The sequence below is a fragment of the Peromyscus eremicus genome, chromosome 9 (genome assembly GCF_949786415.1).
Source record: "Peromyscus eremicus chromosome 9, PerEre_H2_v1, whole genome shotgun sequence".
Classification (NCBI taxonomy): Eukaryota; Metazoa; Chordata; class Mammalia; order Rodentia; family Cricetidae; genus Peromyscus; species Peromyscus eremicus.
In genome coordinates, this window is record NC_081425.1 from 92037172 (window position 1) to 92055445 (window position 18274).

At 39.1% G+C, this 18274-nt stretch overlaps 1 protein-coding gene across 1 annotated transcript in view; it reads left to right on the forward strand.

The window, feature by feature from the left end:
* Positions 1 to 18274, forward strand: part of Ptpn20 (protein tyrosine phosphatase non-receptor type 20) — an 89124-nt gene that overhangs the window by 66861 nt on the left and 3989 nt on the right. The window contains exons 7-9 of the mRNA XM_059274132.1: positions 2488 to 2578; positions 11676 to 12010; positions 13717 to 13932. Of these exons, the coding sequence (XP_059130115.1) occupies positions 2488 to 2578; positions 11676 to 12010; positions 13717 to 13932 (642 nt within the window). The remainder of the gene's footprint in view (positions 1 to 2487; positions 2579 to 11675; positions 12011 to 13716; positions 13933 to 18274) is intronic.

Genomic DNA, 18274 nt, shown 5'->3' on the forward strand with positions numbered 1-18274 from the left:
CATGGCAAGTATCTTCATTTCTTTAATAGGTCCAGGACATTTAGCTTGTTCCACTGCCTGTCTTTTAAACATCAATCATCCTTCGTATGTGTATTATACATGTGTCCTTTTAAAGAACAAATTTCTAGAAAAACAGTATTTTGGGCTGTCAAATTTTCAAATTTATCCATCATGACTTTTAGTTGATGATCTGTCATTTCTTTATTATAAGATACAGAATTATCTTTCCATGTTTTTAAGCATTGCATATTTACATGCAGTTCTTTACCCAAATTTTTTGCTTATTATTTTCATATTAATTACTCTTAATATAATGAATAAATTATTCCTTTGGTGTGTTTTATATATAATATATTTAAACACATAGATATGAACACATGCATATGTATAGTATATTTATACACATAGATATGAACACATGTGTATGTATAGTGTATTTATACACATAGATAGGAACACATGCATATGTATAGTATATTTATACACATGGATATGAACATACATGTATGTATCTGTTTACCATGAAGGAATAACTAATTTTTAGTAGTGAAATTTGGTGACCAAAGGACTTCTGGGTTTTTACATTTTTTAGTAATATCCGTTTCAGTCTAAGAACATAATAATTATTTTATATTTTTTTGGTACTATTAAAATGGTTTTTAGTATCTTTTGAATCTTCAATTCAGTGTCTGGTTAGAATTTAACTCAACTTAAGTGTTTAGAAGGGGCCACTATTGTATATCTGTCCATTTGTCTTAAGACGCTGCTGAAAGATCTTTATTATTATTATTATTATTATTATTATTGGTAATGAATGATGCCATTTTATCTTAGATTCTTTAAAATTGACTTTATTATTCATGTACTGGCTCCAGATTTCTAGGCTTTTACCATGTATTAAGACTAACCTTTCATTACTGTTGTGTGATATTTTTTTTTCTGGTTCTTCTTAAAGATTTCTTTCTGGGTTAGTTTTAGAATTGGCTTTCAGAAAGAGTAAAAACTGTCTGTCAGTCTGGCCATAGTACTATAGGGCTTGACACCTAGATAAGCCCCTTCTTGTGATGGCAGCAGTTATTGGCAATTATTTAAGCATTGGTAGATACACAAAAATTAGCAAAGAAAATTTAAAATGTACAGTCTCAGGCTTTATCCATATATATTAGAATAAAGAGGACCAGATACTTTCCAGTTTCTTTTGTACCATTGGCCCTCTGTATCTGTGGACTCCACATTACTGGCCTCAAAGGACTGTAGATCAAAAATATTTGGCAACATATTGCATCTGTGTTGAACTGTACAGATGCCTATCCTGTCTTTATACCTTAAGCAAGGTAGTGTAACAACTGTGTATGTAGCATTTACATTGTTTTGAGTGGAAGTGTTCTGAAGATCATTTAAGTCTGAAAGAATTGCACAGTTCATATGAAAACACTGTCCCTCATTTTATGTACAAGACTCTAACATCCATAGATTTCTCTTTCTGTGGGAGTCCTGGAATGATGAAACAGGGTCTTTCCTAGCTTTGTTCTACCTCTGAGCTAGAGCATATGCTCTGTGCTCTTGCTACCTTGCTTATCCATCCTTCCTGAGCCCTTCTGCACACAGTACATTTCATATAGGCACTTCTGGTGGCTTATAAGGACCCATGTTAAATGCTGCTAACTTCCTGGGTGTTTTCTTATGTATCTTCAGGCACAATTAAATACTGTCATTAATATTATTGTTTCCGTTAGTCATATTTGATTAAATATTTTTTATTCACTGCTTAAAGATTGGAAAAATTTCTAGTTTGTCTTTGTATTCCAATATCTAGAACTAAATGCTTGATAAATTTTGGTGAATTCATACTTGTTTAAGAGTTTCTTTTGAGAAGAAGAGAATTCTTTAGTCAGTATCCCAGCATAATTTCTTTTTTTTTTTAATTTTTTTTGTTTGTTTTTTTGAGACAGAGTTTCTCTGTGTAGTTTTGGTGCCTGTCCTGGACCTCACTCTGTAGACCAGGCTGGCCTCGAACTCACAGAGATCCACCTGCCGTTGCCTTCTGAGTGCTGGGATTAAAGGTGTGTGCCACTACAACCTGGCCCAGCATAATTTCTTTAAGGAGTAAATTTTAAGGATTCTTACAGCTTTCTAAAATATTTCTGTTATGGTTATTTTGTTTAGAAAATGATAGTATTATGGTTAGATCCTAATAACTAAATACTCTATTTCATTTCTTATGAAAGGGTAAACAATAGTGTTCAGGGAGAAAAGTATCTTGAGGATTTTACATTTTTTATCAACCAACTCATTGATTTATTGTCTTAACTTAGGATATTCTATGCAGTCCTTACAGGATGAGATTCTAGTTTCCCTGGTTTGTTATATAACATTGAGTAGCAGGCCATCCCATATAGAGTTAAAGGATAATAAATGCTAAACAAATGGAGATTTTCCTTCTTTTTAAATAGTAAATATGTGGCTTTTTTTTTTAAATCTTTGAAGGAATTAGAACAAATGACTGTGCCTGATGACTTCAAGTCTGGGAATGAACTACTCAACAGAGACAAAAACAGATACCGAGATATTCTTCCATGTAAGCTGAGAGCTTTTTAAGTTATTTCCCTGTTAACGGTTGGGAAAAGGTAAAAACTGACTTTCTGCATGACAGACTTTGAACTTTCTCCTGACCAACTCTAGTAGCTAGCACTGGATCATCTGGGCACATGCTGGAACCTGAGGCATCTCTTCTAAGTACTGTTGTTGAGTTAGTTACACAGCCCTGTAGCCTGATTACCATTTAGGCTGCTGTCTGTCATCTGGTAGCCAGAGCATGGCTACCTTCCCTGGCAGTTTGTCTAAACATTAAAACACAGCAGGACTCTTTATGTCCTCTGCCCTAGATATTAATGCAGACTCATCAGTCTGCTGCCCATCAGCTTCTTTATTATATCCAGGACTCTACCTTCTGCTTTATGCATGATGGGGGGGACTGTTTCCTCTTCTTCTCTTATTTCCTCACAGCATTTGTCAATCTCAACCATCCAAAGAACAGAAACAAAAATATGACAATGCAGTCTTAATGGAAATTTTATCCTATGATCATTTTTCAAAATCAAAATTTTCTAAGTCAAATTTACCATTTTTCTACTAACTTGACCATCTTCCATTATTAACTGCTTTCTTAATATAATCATCCACTGTTCAAGCCAGAAAACTGAGTCCCTTGTTATATGCAAAATGTGCTTGCCAGTTACTTCTTCTTCCTCTCTAATGACTCCAGAGCCTCCTCACACTTCTCTGGTGACATTGCTGCCAGCCCAGACTGAGTGCCTTTCACCTCTCAGCTGGTTTCTGTCTTCCTTCTGTCCCTGCCCATTCGCAAGAGCTGCTGAAGAGATTTCCTTAGGACACAGTCCGAGCACACCCTGCTTTCCTCTCCTATGACCCTGTGTTGCTGTCATGCTGTCTGTCTGTCTATAGCTTCTGTGGGTTTCTGGAAGGCATTCTTTTTCTTCCCTCCGTATGATTAATACTTCAATCCATGCAAGAGCTACCTTCTTTCCCTGCTGTGGTCATCTCTGTCAGTTTAGCTTTTCTTGTTTCCTCAAACGATTGGGTGATTTTCCAGGTGTCCTAGTATCTTGTTAGTGAGTACTCTGCTTTTATGATTTTGTTGTTTCTCTAGACAGATTTGAGGTAGCTCAAGTCAAAGTGCGACAGTGTTTGCCAAGATAAAATAGACACCTCTATGTTTAGTTAGCTCATTCAGGCTAAAATAACTGTGATGGTTCAAATGATGTATTCTGTTATCTTCTGTGAGACAACAGGAAATTCACTAGTGAGTATTTCTGAAAATCAGGTCAGTAACCTACTATGCAACATTTTAGTGGTGCAAACAGTTTGGTGCTACTCTGAAAGGTCAAAGGTCTCATATGTTGACTTTTATCCCTACATGTGCAGTTACTCTTCAAGGAGACTGAAAGTAAAGTTTTTAAAAATGATTTTCTCAGGATTATAAGAAGTAAGAAGTGCATTTTAGGAGTAAAGTGTACATGTACTTGATTCTGCTTGAGTTCTGTCCCGGGCACAAAGGTTCACAAGGAGGTTTATAGACACAAAACAGTTCACTTGAATGATTAAAAATAAGGGAAATCATCCTCAATTTTTTGCTTTACTTAAACTATAATTCAACTAAGTTCTATTTTAAGATTTGCTCACTTCATAACACAGTCTAGTCTAATCTACATGTCAGCCTATGTGGGTAAGAACCATGAAGTGTCAGCCTCTGTGAAGCTTCACAAAGCTTCTCTGGTTTCTCCATCAGACGTACGGAGGAGTTCAGATGACACACCAGGAAAGACACAAGTCATTTGTTTGCCCTCTCTTCAGTTAGCCTTCAGCGTGCAGAGCCTGATGTGCACACATGTCGTTACCAATACAACATACTGTTAGGAATCACACAGAGATCCGTTGTCACTGTGTGTTAACCGTGAATAGTTGCACACATAGCAAGTATGACTATTAACTCCTCAGTGTGCAGATTACTGTGTCAGGAAAAGATGGGCAGCATGCCAGGACTAACCTGACTTCTTTCAAAATCTGTTTGTGTTGTGTGAACAAACAGCAAAGCATGCGGTTGTGTTGCCCTTTATCTCCCAGTGAGAAACTCACATGGCATTCTACAAACGGGATAATCAAGAGAGAGCTGACCAACAAAGACAGTTGTCATTGGCAGCAAAGGAGAGAAAAGTTATAATTCTGGGGCTACAATTAGAATTGAACACAAATAACCCTGTAGAGTAAATAGCTGACTGGAGCATGTGATCTTGTCACCAAGCAAGATTCTCTACTGCTGTACCCAGAAGGACTTGCTGAAGGGTGACTTACCAAAAAGCAGGAAGTGGTTGGGATGGCCAGGATGAAGAGCACCTAGAAGTGTGCTGACTAGAAGCTTGACATCACAGGAACTTTAGGATGGTTTCACAACAGTGGAAATAGGTCAATGAGAGGAACAAATCCAAATACAGGAGGGAATATGACAACCAGGACAACAATAACCTCACCCTAAGTTACACAATGAAAGGAAGGCACAAACCCTGTCCAAACTACAAGTGCTTTAATTCTCAGTGTTTCTAATGTTTTAGATTCTTGTTCAAAATAAATAGGAGTCTTGCTTCAATTTTTTTCTGTATATTTATAAGCAACAGGAAAGTTTTTAAAACTTTAACAAAACTGTTAAGGGCCATGAAACAATCATATTTTCCTATTGATTATTAAGATATTTTGCAGTTTCACTTTACATAGTCATATTTATGGCCTTGTACCATCATGCAAAGCAAGCAAGGCTTTCCTGGTGGAAACACAATATATTTCATTTATTTAACACTTTACAACTTGCAAAACATTTTATTGACTGATAAGGGAAGTGAGAACACATTGTACACAAAGTCTTCAACTCCAGGCTGAATACCTTTTCTGTTAATTGTCTCTGGGTCAAGATGTAACCAAGACTAATAATGATAGTGTCTTAAATTTCTGTGTATTCTTTATAACAATGTGAGGAGGACAGGGGAGATGATAATATGTGAATTTAAAGATACCGAACAATGAGGAAAAGATACTCTTTCAACAAACAGTCTAGTCAACTTCATATTTATATAATAAAAAATCCCTCCAATATTTACTTCATACTTTATATAAAAATGAATTCAAAATAGGTAACAAAACCAAATATAATAAAAACCATATTTGGGACTGGAGAGATGGCTCAGTGGTTAAGAATTCTTGCTGTTCTTCCAGAGGACCCAAGTTCAGTTCCCAGCACCCATGTCAGATGGCTCACAGCTGCCTGTAACTCCAGTTTCAGGGAGTCTGACATCTTCTTTTGTCCTCTGCACATGTGTGCACATACACAAGTGTGTCTACACACATACCACATGTGGCATAAACACACAGAGACATGCACAAATACATATAAAATAATATTTTAAATTAAAAACATAAAAACATACAATTTCTTGGAAAAAACAAAGAAAAAATTTAGCATCATTAAATTTAGTGAGAATTTTCTCAGCAGGACACAAAACTCTGAAACTGCCAAAAGAAAAATTAGACTTCATGAAACTTTAAAAAAAAAATTGCTCTTCCAATTATACCATTCTAAAAACAAAATTGCAAGAGGCAGGCTAGAAGAAAATTAAGTATAAAACATTTACTTAACAAAGGATATGCATTTATAATACAGTAAGAATTTCTATAACTGAAAGAACAGTATTCCTAGAATAAATAAGCAAAAGATTTGAGAAGTCACATTGAGGAGGTGTATGGACATCACTAGAAGTAGTTTGCTTTCAGTTGGCCAAGCTAGGAATTCACTTCACTGTCTGAACTCAGAGACAGACCAGCTTTTCAGTTCTGTCATAGTTGAGTTCAAAGGGCTTTCAACCGTCCTTTCCTTCTGTAAGGTATCACACAAGCCACTATGGAGGAAACAGTAGCAAGTACTCTAGACTTGTTCACAACACATTTTCATACCAGAGAATGGAAAATACAACTAAAAGGAACTTTTGTGGTTGAAATTTCTAGGGGTCCAAGTTTGTAGGACATTTTGAAATACTCCCATCTACGAAGAAAGATAACTTACTATATCATGCTTCTCCAGCCAAAGGGGAGACACATGTCTTGCGAGCCTCTCTAGCCTCTGGGTGGCAACATATTCTTTTAGATGAGAATTCTAAAGAAAAGGCTCTGCCACAAATGTAGACCACTGTGCAAGGCTCTGCCACAAATGTAGACCACTGCGCAAGGCTCTGCCACAAATGTAAACCACTGTGCAAGGCTCTACCACAAATGTAGACCACTGCGTAAGGCTCTACCACAAATGTAGACCACTGCGTAAGGCTCTGCCACAAATGTAGACCACTGCGTAAGGCTCTGCCACAAATGTAGACCACTGCGTAAGGCTCTGCCACAAATGTAGACCACTGCGTAAGGCTCTGCCACAAATGTAGACCACTGTGCAAGGCTCTGCCACAAATGTAGATCACTGTGTAAGGCTCTGCCACAAATGTAGACCACTGTGCAAGGCTCTGCCACAAATGTAGACCACTGTGCAAGGCTCTGCCACAAATGTAGACCACTGTGCAAGGCTCTGCCACAAATGTAGACCACTGTGCAAGGCTCTGCCACAAATGTAGACCACTGTGCAAGGCTCTGCCACAAATGTAGACCACTGTGCAAGGCTCTGCCACAAATGTAGACCACTGTGCAAGGCTCTGCCACAAATGTAGACCACTGTGCAAGGCTCTGCCACAAATGTAGACCACTGTGCAAGGCTCTGCTATCTGGATTCAGCAGATGTAATGGTCAGTGGCAGTCAGCTGTTTAGAACCCGCTGCAGTACTCCAAAGACTCTTAGGATTTTGAAGCAGTGCCCCACAATCCCTCTGTGAACCACTTTCCTTTGGAGAAGCAGGCTTTTAGCCTGCTATTACACCTTAGCAGAGACTGCATAGTAGAGAACTAAAGAGAGATTGCTTCTCTGTGAATAACCAAGCCATTAAGCTGGGTATACACAACATCACTTGATTATCAGAAAGAATGGTAGATGTGAGTTTCTTCTTGAGAAACTTGTCTTAGTTACTTGTCTATTGCTGTGACAAAGCACCATGACCAAGACAACTTATAAAAGAGAGCATTTAATTTGGGAGCTCATGATTCCAGAGGGTTAGAGTCCATGGACACGGCACCAGGCAGACCAGCATGGCATTTGAACAATAGCTGACAGTTCACATCTGATCCACGAGCACCAGGCAAAGAGAGTGAACTGGGAAGTGGCATGGGCTTTTGAAACCTCAAAGCCTACCTGGTGGCACACCTTCTCCAATAAGGCCAGACCTCTTCATCCTTTGCAAACAGTCCCACCAACTGGAGAACAAACATTCAACTGTATGAGCCTATGGGAGCCATTCTCATTCAAACCACCATAACCCTGAAGGCACAAATAAGTTCTGTGAAAAAAATTGTCCAACTATCCGTGATCCTTATTGCTGGTACACTACTTTCTCTCCCTAGTGTGTACCTATGTTCTTATGAGGAGTTCCCTGTGGTCAGTAGACAGGAAAACAGAGGGTTCTACATGGTCTGTGTTGTTGCCGTGGATCAGCTGTGTCACCTGACAGTTGCTCTTTTTTGAGACATTTCTGAAGTGTAATGGTGAAGGGGTGTATACCTACTGGGAGTACGTTGGCTTGGTGTACTTGGTTGTTCATTTCCTTGGAGGAATGGTTGAAGGGTCAGCTGAGGTGATAACCAGTGCCTTCGCTAGATGGATGATCAAGGCCTTGGAAGAATGTGATTGCAAAGTTAGTAACAAAGGAGGTCTAGGGAAGAGGTATGTGGCTAGAACTTTATAAATGAGCGAAGCCCACACAGACCCTGATGTTCCATGTGAGTGCTCATGAAGAGTGACTTCAACAAAGAGCAGAAACCTTGTAGACGGATTGTTCTGGGGACAGGCTAATTTCCCCTAATTACCCTGCTGTTTTTTAGTAGCTCATGAAAAAACAGCCTATTTGGCACTGTTGGAGGGAATATATGGATTCAGCTTCAGAGACTTCTTGCCACTCACCAAGAGCAACCATTGCTGAGTATCTGGGCTTCTAGAATCTGGGCATGGAGTGGCACTGAGTCCCTGACATGAAACCACTCCCTGAGGTGGCAGGTTATGTCAAGCCACTTCTATCATGGAAGAAATAGTGAGGTTTTTTTTCTAACAAAAGATAAATTTACTCTGAATATAGAGTTGCCTTTGCTAGACACAGTGCTTTTCCCAAATTTACCACCTGTAGACCTACAGAATGCCTTACACACCATCATGGTGTGCCACAACACAAAGAAACTCTCTTTGTGGCAAATGGCTCTTAGTGGTTTTTTCCTGTGAGGTTTTTATCATAGTCTCTACCATTCTGAGGAGACTTACTTGATAGAGTGGTTGAATATCCTCTTAAAGACAATTATAGTGCTAAATGGATGACATTATCTTCCTGGGACAGTATTCTCTAGTAGACTGTACGTACACACAGTACCTGCTGTAGCCAGGATTCAGGGAGTAAGGGGTGCACACAGGAGCAACATCACCTTAATAACCCATCAACACAATTTTTGCTTCCTGAATGTGTGACTTTTGCCTTTTTTGTTATGTTATTAAAAAATATGTTTATTAGTTCTTTGAGGATTTTGTACATGTTTTGATCATATTTACTCTCCCCCTAAATCTTCCCAGATTCTTCCCAGATCCTTCCCCTTCCCTTCCCATCCACCTTTGTGTCCTCCCCTTCCCCATGAAGACCGATCTGGTCTGTCCAAACATTCTTGAATGTGTGGACCTTTTATTGGAGCATGGTCTACTTCTCAGGCACTACACTCTTAGAGGAAACTTCTCCCAGCAGCTATCAGTTGCCAGTAGCACACAGCTAGAGGTGGAACTTTGTACCCAACTTTCCTCTCCGTGCTGGCATTTGGCCAGGCTTGAGCCTTCACAGGTCTTATATATGCTGTTACAACCTTTGTGAGTTCATAAATGCAACTTCCTGCTGTGTCCAGAAAGCATATTCCTATTGTCGTCTACCTTCTCTTACATTCTTATACACCCTCCTCTGCAATGGTGCCTGAGCTTTTGGAGGGAGGAGTGTGGTGTATAGGTTTCATTTAGGGCTGAACATCCTGCAGCCTGTTATTCTCATTTGGGCATTTTGCCCAATTGTGGGTCTCTGCATTGATCATTATCTACTATAAATGTAAGCTCCTCTGATGAGGATTGAGAGATACTTTAATATATGGATATAATGATAGGTCAGTTGATTTAATACTGTGGCCTTTTAGCAGCATGATAGTAGTAGGTTTTCTCCTAGGGTCTTAACTGTCTAGCCATTGGTTCTTGGCCTGATAATGGTGTCCAGGATAGGTTTCACTTGTGGAGTGTACCTTTAATCCAATCAGAAAGTAATTGTTTACTTCCATGATGTTGGCCTTAAGGTCTTAATAACTCTCTTCTTTAATCTTATCCCAACTCAAGTGATGTCTTTCTGCAAACTTGAGTCTCTCTTGAGAGTCAATAAAGTATGTAATTATTTGGGGGGTTTGTGAAGCCTAGAAGACTTCACAAGTAGGGACAAGTAGGACAGGAGTTTGGATTGAGTAATTCTGGTTTATATCTCTAAGTTGGATTTTGTTAAATTATTTAACACTTCTAATCTCCCTTTTCAAAACTGAAAATGTTCATATAAAGTAACATTTGAGATGGAGAGATGGCTGTCAGTTAACAGCATGTACTTGCTCCTATTTGGAAATATTTGGTGTTTTTCTATATTTAGCAAATAGATATTCCTGTTCATCTTTATAAGAGAATTCTGTATACTATGTTGGAATTCAAGATGGACTCTGTCAGAAGCCACAGACCTTGTTTGGTGACCATTAAGCCTAGCATAGTTGCTAAATGACTACTAATGTCTCCCTGAGAACTAGGGAGAGGCAGTTGGTGAGAACACTGTGTGGCAGGGAAGGCCATGTGCTGAGTTCACTTCTGCTTTCTACATGGGAGCAGTGGTGGAACAGAGCTCCAGATGTCTGTGTGCAGTAAAACAAGAGCTCCTCAACGGTGGAGTTTATCGTGGGCCAAAGGCCAGTTTTCCTCACCCTTGCTGGCAGTGTTAGACCAGTCACATGCTCTTTGAGCCAGGACTTTCAGTGCCATCTTTTTGCCACATACCTGTGTCTCAGTTAGGGTTTCTATTGCTGTGGAGAGACACCATGACCACAACAACTCTTATAAAGGAAAAATACTTCATTGGGGTGGCTTGTAATTTTCAGAGGTTTAGTCCATTATCATTATGGTGTGACAAAAATGCCTTGCAGGCAGACATGGTGCTGGAGAAGGAGCTGAGAGTTCCACATCTTGACCCACAGGCAACAAGAAGTCATCTGAGACACTAGGCATGGCTTGAGCATATATGAGACCTCAAAGCCCACCCTCACAGTGACACACTTCCTCCAACAAGGCCATACCCACTCCAATAAAGCCACACCTCCTAGTAGTGCCACTCCCTGTGAGCTTATACCCATAATTACGTACAAACTACCACACCTGTTTTGATTGGCACATTACTACACCCAGTGGAAGCTGAGGAAGAATTGGAAAAGATGGCTGCCTGGCTGCAATAAAGACATTGGTGGAATCCCATTAATACTGGAATTTATCTCTAAATCATTATCAGGTTTATTTTGTAAAAACTCTGGTCTCCACCGCCCTATACTTACAGATTTCCCCGATTTTCAGGAGAATGGCATACACCATTGCCCCTGAACGCTGCTTCTTTGCTGTATTCAGTTGCATAGTAGTGAACAGCAGATACCCCTTTGGTCTAACACTACTGTATCTCACAGGTGCTGGATGGTGGTGATGGCACTTGCTCTTAAAATCCTCCTAATTGTTTATTTCTCAAGTCTTGCAAATAGGTTTTATGGAGGAAATAATTTAAACTTGACTCTTGAAAACAATTTCCTATGCCATTTTTGAGGAGGAGGGTAAAGAAATACATGGATTTACTTATGTGGGATGCTTTTATGAAGTCTGGATATATTGTATACCCCATTCTTCCATTATTTTCACCACGTTTCTGTTTCTATAATAGATGATTCAACACGTGTTCCTCTTGGAAATCACAAGGACTACATCAATGCTAGTTATATTAGAATAGTAAATCATGACGAAGAGTATTTTTATATTGCTACTCAAGGACCACTGCCAGAAACTATAGAAGACTTTTGGCAAATGGTTATGGAAAATAATTGTAATGTTATTGCTATGATAACGAGAGAGATAGAAGGTGGAGTTATCAAGTGTCACAGTTACTGGCCCATTACTCTGAAGGAGCCATTGGAATTGAAACAGTTTCGCATTCTTCTAGAGAACTGCCAGATAACTCAGTATTTCATCATTCGAATATTTCAAATTGTGAAGAAGTCCGTAAGTCTTAAAATGTCGCTAGTACATGCATGTTTTACAATATAAGTTTGATGTATTCCACTAGAGTGGAATACATACTAAGAGTATGCTGTGTTCAGTTGATATCACTGGGAGGCCTGCTCTTTTCTGAAGGGAAATGGAGGAGCCATGAATCTGGGGGAGAGAGGAAGAGGGATGTTGGGAGGAATGGAGGGAGAGGAGGCTGTGGGCAGGATGAAGAATAAAGAAAAAGAAAAAAAAGTAACCTTTGCTAGTGGTAGTAGCACATGCCTTTAATCCCAGAACTTTAAGGAAACAGAAGTAGGAAGCTCTCTGTGACTTCGATGTTAGCCTGGTCTACAGAGAGAGTTCCAGGACAGCTAGCACTATATAGAGAGACCCTGTCTCTAAAAGAAAAATAAAAGTAACTTTTAACCTCTTTTTGTCTAGGAATGAAGCTATAAATTTTCACTTCTGCTTAGCCAGACTTTGGAAAGAGTAGAAAACAGAAAGGGGAAAGCAGGGTCGGGGAGTGGTCCTAGATGTTTCTGGTCCTGGGACATGCTTTGGTGGCTTCTGTCAAGTGTGGCAGCCATGCACTGAGCTTGTCAACAGTGCACACCACTGCTGCATTCCACTGCTACACAGTGAACAAGGAAATATCTGTATTCTCCCATCTTTGAGCTGTTGTGCTCAGCGCTAATGCCAAGATTCACATGGGGTGCTTTGGGAGCAGAGATGGGAAATACTTAGCGTTATCTGGAGTTTGAGAAAAGGGTTACTGAAGGTAACATCACAACTGGATTGTGAGGGACCTAGCTGAGAAAGAAAGGAAGCAAGCAATTGAAAAAGAAATTGCCTTGGCCGTGTGTGTGTGTGTGTGTGTGTGTGTGTGTGTGTGTGTGTGTGTGTTAAATGCTCTGGAACATAAATTTGTTCATTATCAAAGAACAATGAAGGATAAAGTATGGCTGTAGACAGAAAGAAGGAACCAGCTAGAACATGAGATACCCTATTTCTGCAAAAGAACAAAATTTTATAAGTGGTAACTGGGATTAAACACTCACAGGTTGTTTTTGTTTTTTAATAAAATTGCCAGACTTACCAGGTGCTTAGGATGTGTAACTCATGACACAAAGAGGGTTTTGAAACCATGCTGACCATGCAAGTTTGGCTACTGTACCAGAATGGGCAGACCCTTCTGAATGTGTCAGCCCATTTTTTACTCTAAGTACTTTGAAATCTTGTTTTTTCTGCAGCCTCATGATATAGAAGAAAGGTGGTAGCTCTGGATTTAGAAGGCATACATTCAAATCCAAGCTCTAAATATGGAAGCCTTGTGACCTAGCATTTACCTCCCAACCCTGGTCTCTAAAATGGAGACAAAATAGTGCTTTTATCTTAGGCTGATATAAAGATTTAATTAGATAACCCATGTGAAGCTCCTGCCACATTACCTGGTGGGGAGCAAATGTTGGATTCCTGCCTCCTGGGGAGCATTCTTATTTTTATTGTTTTCATTATTGTGTTCTTTTTTAAATGGAGAAAGCTAAGTCTGGCAACTTTCAGTTTCTGTAAACATCAAAATTAGGTTACCACACTCTGAATGCTCTGTATACTAGTATTCACTACCTCCACCATCATCATCATTGTTGGTGGTGGTATATTAGAAATTGAAATGAGCTCTCTAATATAAATCAATAAACTTCTCTGTGTCTCTCCAACAGACAGGAATGAGTCACTGCGTAAAACACTTGCAGTTCACCAAATGGCCAGACCATGGCACTCCTGTCTCAGCAGACTTTTTCATAAAATATGTCCGTTATGTGAGGAAGAGCCACATTACAGGACCCCTGATTGTTCACTGCAGTGCTGGTGTAGGCCGGACGGGGGTGTTAATATGTGTGGATGTCGTGTTCTGTGCCATCGAGAAGAGCTACTCAGTAAGTGTGTGATGAAGCCGATGAACTGATACTGTCTCTAAGCATGGTTCTTAACAGCCTGGTGTTATTGGAAGACTGATCTGGACCAGTGTAGCACATCAGCGGCTCAGTAGCTTGGGAGACCTCATTCTCACTCGGCTTGCTGCAGGCTCCTGGGAATGGTAGTGAGGATTAAATAAATGTATTATATAAATAATTGGCTAGGATAGCATAGAAAGGAATGGACCCTCCGTAAGTATGTATTCATTTCCTTGCTTTGTGTGCCACTTATGGCTTTAGTATTTTCCTAGGTAATTTCAGTGAAGTATGCTTGCTTTTAGTGAACAAATTTGGCATGCATGCATGTTGAAAAAATGTTGAGCTCAGAGTTAATGAGAGGTCTCTAGGCTTAACTGCCAATTTTACTGTGTGCTTTAGATCTGGGTGACTTTATATCAGTTGCTCATCCTCAACTTCAGCCCTCAAATCAGTTTTAACATAAAATGAGGAGAGAAATACGCATGGATATGAGCCAAACATTAGCAGTCCCTTACTTTTCTCCTAAACGGAGGTGTGAGAGACAGAGTTTGATATATGGTGGTTATGCTGTCCTCTACTGTTACTAAGTGGATTGAGAATGTGATTTTAGATGTGTGGCACAATGACTTACCTCCTGAACTATTCTGTGCTGCAGCACTGAGGAGGGGAACATACCTGCCTAGTGTGCGGGCACCGTAGAAGGCAGCTCTTACGCTGCCCATAGGGAATGTGACAGTCCTTGCCTCAGTCACAGGTTGACAGGTTGAGAGCCATTTGTCCTGGCAGGTGTATCCTGCAGTTATCTTCCTGTGGGACAAGGTAAATTACTGGAGTTCAGGCTTTGCACAGTCGTACTCCAACAGAGGCAGGCCTCCCTGTGGTGGAAGGTCAAGGAGGAGCCAGGCAAACAGTCCTTAGGGAAAGATGAGTCTTCTCCTATCTGCTAGCATTTCACTCTTTTGATTGTGTGTTCGTGTCTGAACACTTAAGGATGGACCTTCAGGTTGTACAAGTGAGGATGAGAATGGCAGAGTTGTCCGAAACAAACTCAGAACATCATTATGAATGATGAATATAAATTGGCTAGTCAAAAAAACCAAAAAAACCAAAAAAACAAATGTCCTAAAATGCTGAAAGCTTAACTAGGAACTAATGTTTTATCCTTTAGCAGTCAATACGCTGGTATAATGCTGTTAGCACATGTATTATCTATCACAAGTTCTGAAGTGATTTACGCATATTTATCCTTGTTTCATATTCCTGTAGCAGCTGTAAAAGCTATGTATTTTTTTGTCCAATCTAAGCAACACTGTTTCCCCCCACATAATAGCTTCTTTATACTTAAAATACCTGTTATCACTGATCTTCTATGGTTTATTTGGTAGTTTTTCTTTCTTAGTGTTGCTTTGTCTGGGTTGAAGTTGTAGATTAGTAGTGGATGCTTGCCTAGCATGTTCAAGGTGTGATGTCCAACACTGAAAAAATGATGCTTCTAATTGATGAAATACTGTGGCTGAAAATAAGAAGTGTAGGACTCCATAGTATTAGTAACTCATGTTCTTATTGATGCCATGGTCTACTCGCCTGAGAAATTATGTTCACTAGACCTTGTTTGTTGTCACCAGAGAGTTAAGTCTGGGGAAGGACTCAGGGTCCTTGGCATGTCCATGCCTGTGTCAACAGTATACATTTCCTCAAGACTCCATTCACACAGGGCTTCTTCCTCTGCTCCCTACAGATATAAAAATAAGAGAGTATTTTTACCGTCTTTTTATTGTTATTTACAATCACTTAATCAAGCTAGGTTAAAACCCCTTAAAACGTTGAGAGCAAACTAGTTCTTGTCTGGAAGAAACATCAAGAGTTTGTCAAATATTCTCAGCAAAACTTTTTTTTTCTTTTTTCCCATTGTGAGCATATAGTAACTGTTAACCACCAGCTGATGTAATGAAGAGAACTGTGATGCAATGGGGAGAATAAGCCAAAATTAAACACATTTTCCTTCTTGCCATTTAACTTATATGTAGCAGTATTAACCACGGTCTCATCTGGAAGGTATTGGCGGTCACTTTCCGCTTTGTCAGTAGAGTAGAACTGTTGGTGAAGCAGTGTGTTGACTTACCTTCTGATTTAAAGCCTTGAATCTTTTTTTGTCATTGTAATTTAAATGCCTGAATTTTGTCCTGCAGAATATGAGCTGCAAGTCACATTTGTGCTGCAGTGCTTTGAGTTTAGTTTAGAACTAGGTGCATCTGCTCGGGAGGCAGAGCCAGGCAGATCTCTGTGAGTTCGAGGCCAGCCTGGGCTACCAAATGAGTTCCAGGAAAGGCGCAAAGCTACACAGAGAAACTCTGTCTCGAAAAACCAAAAAAAAAAAAAAAAAAAAAAAAAAAAGAACTAGGTGCATCTGTCATCAATGCAAGCACAGCTTGACAAGAGTGAACTCTCTCCTCTGTGGATCGTGCTCCTATCAACCATGCACCGACTGAATCCCTGTTGGTGTTTATAGTCGTGTTCAGCAGCATTGGTGTCACTCTCTGTCATTAGCTAGTTCCCAAATTTATCAGCCTAGAGCATCATTAGAAATAACTGTCTTTTGCCATCTGTTTACCAAAATTTCAAAGAAAGAAAGAAATCATTAGAGCAGTTTTAACCTTTTTTTTTTTTTGACAACTATATATGGTTTTTACTGTTAGCAATTCAAATACTATTTTGTAGAAGCCTGCCCAGCATTGACGTGGGAAATGCTGAATATCTGCTTTCGTTGGCTTTCTAATTTAATGTCTATAAAATAATTCTCTTATTTTTGTATAAATGCTTCTTATGATGAATGGCATTAAGTTAATGGTCCCTTTGCTTTGTTAGCCAGCACATCTTTGTAAATAATACAAGCGTGGTTTTAGCACATACAAACAGTAATTATTATAAAACTCAGTTATATGAGGAGCCTCAATTCCTGTAGAATTTATGTGACCTCTTTTAGTTCTCAGTTCCTCTCAATCACTTCCGTCTTTTGTTGACCAGTACAACCACACTAGGAAGACTGTGTCCTTTCTTGACAAGGTAATTCAGCAAAGCTGCTTTTGCCATCAATAAATTAAGATTGAGGACTGCAGATTAATGACCATAATTTACCTAACACTAAGTTATAATTTAAAAGCTTCTAAATAGATAAATGTTTTAATTTTAATTACTTAGCTTTAGTTTTTCTTTTTGTGCATCATGTTTCAAATGTCAACTCTAGGAACCTAGATCCTGAGGAAACTTCCTACTGTTTTCCAAGAATTCAGGTTTTATATTTTATACCTAAATCCATACTCCATGTTGAGCATGTAAAGCATAAAGTTTTGGTTAAGATTTATTTAACTTATTTATTTATTGGATATGGATAACCAGTTGTTCCAAGACCATTGTTGAGAAGATTATTCTTCCTATATAGAGTTGCTGATATACCTTTATTTAAAATCATTTAGTATATTCCCATGGGGCTATTCTAGCTCTGTAGCCTCTTACATTGATCTGTGTGTCTTATTTTGCTGCCAGTATCAATCTTTGGATCTCTGTAACTACGCAAAATATTTAATATTAGATAAAATCATTCCTTACACTTTATTCTTACATTTCAAAAGTGTCTTAGCCAGTTCAGAGTCTTTGTTTTCCAATATAAATTTTATGATTAGTTTGTGTCTTAGTTAGGATTTCTATTGCTGTGATAAAAAGAAGCTTGAGGCGAAAAGGGTTTATTTCAGCTTACAGCTCCACGTCACACAGTACATCACTGGTGGAAATCAGGGCGGGAACTCAAGCCTGAAACTAGAGGCAGGAGGAGTACTGCTTACTAGCTTGCTTCCCGTGACCAACCTGCCCAGAGATGGCACAATGACAGCAGGCTGGGCCCTCCCATGTCCATCACCAACAAAGAAAGGGCACCCCAGACTTGTCCACAGGCCAGTCTTATGGAGGCATTTGCTCAGTTAAGACTTCTTCTTCCCAGATATGTCTCTAACCTCTGTCAAGCTGATGGGATTATGGTAAAAATTACTTGAAGTCTATATATGACTGTATTGAATTCCCTGTATTTAATCAGCAAGTCAATGAACATACTATATAGTTCTTCATTTATTAGGTCTTTTTTTGCATTCTTTTGTAAGTATTCCACAATTTTCTGAATATAGATTATGTATTTTGTTAAATTTATTCTATTTCATTTTCTTTGAGGAAATTGTAAATTTACTATTTTAACTTTCAGTTTTCACATATTTATTGCAATAAAAGTGAAATGTAGAAATGCAAGTGACTTTTATGTTGATTTTATATCCTGTGA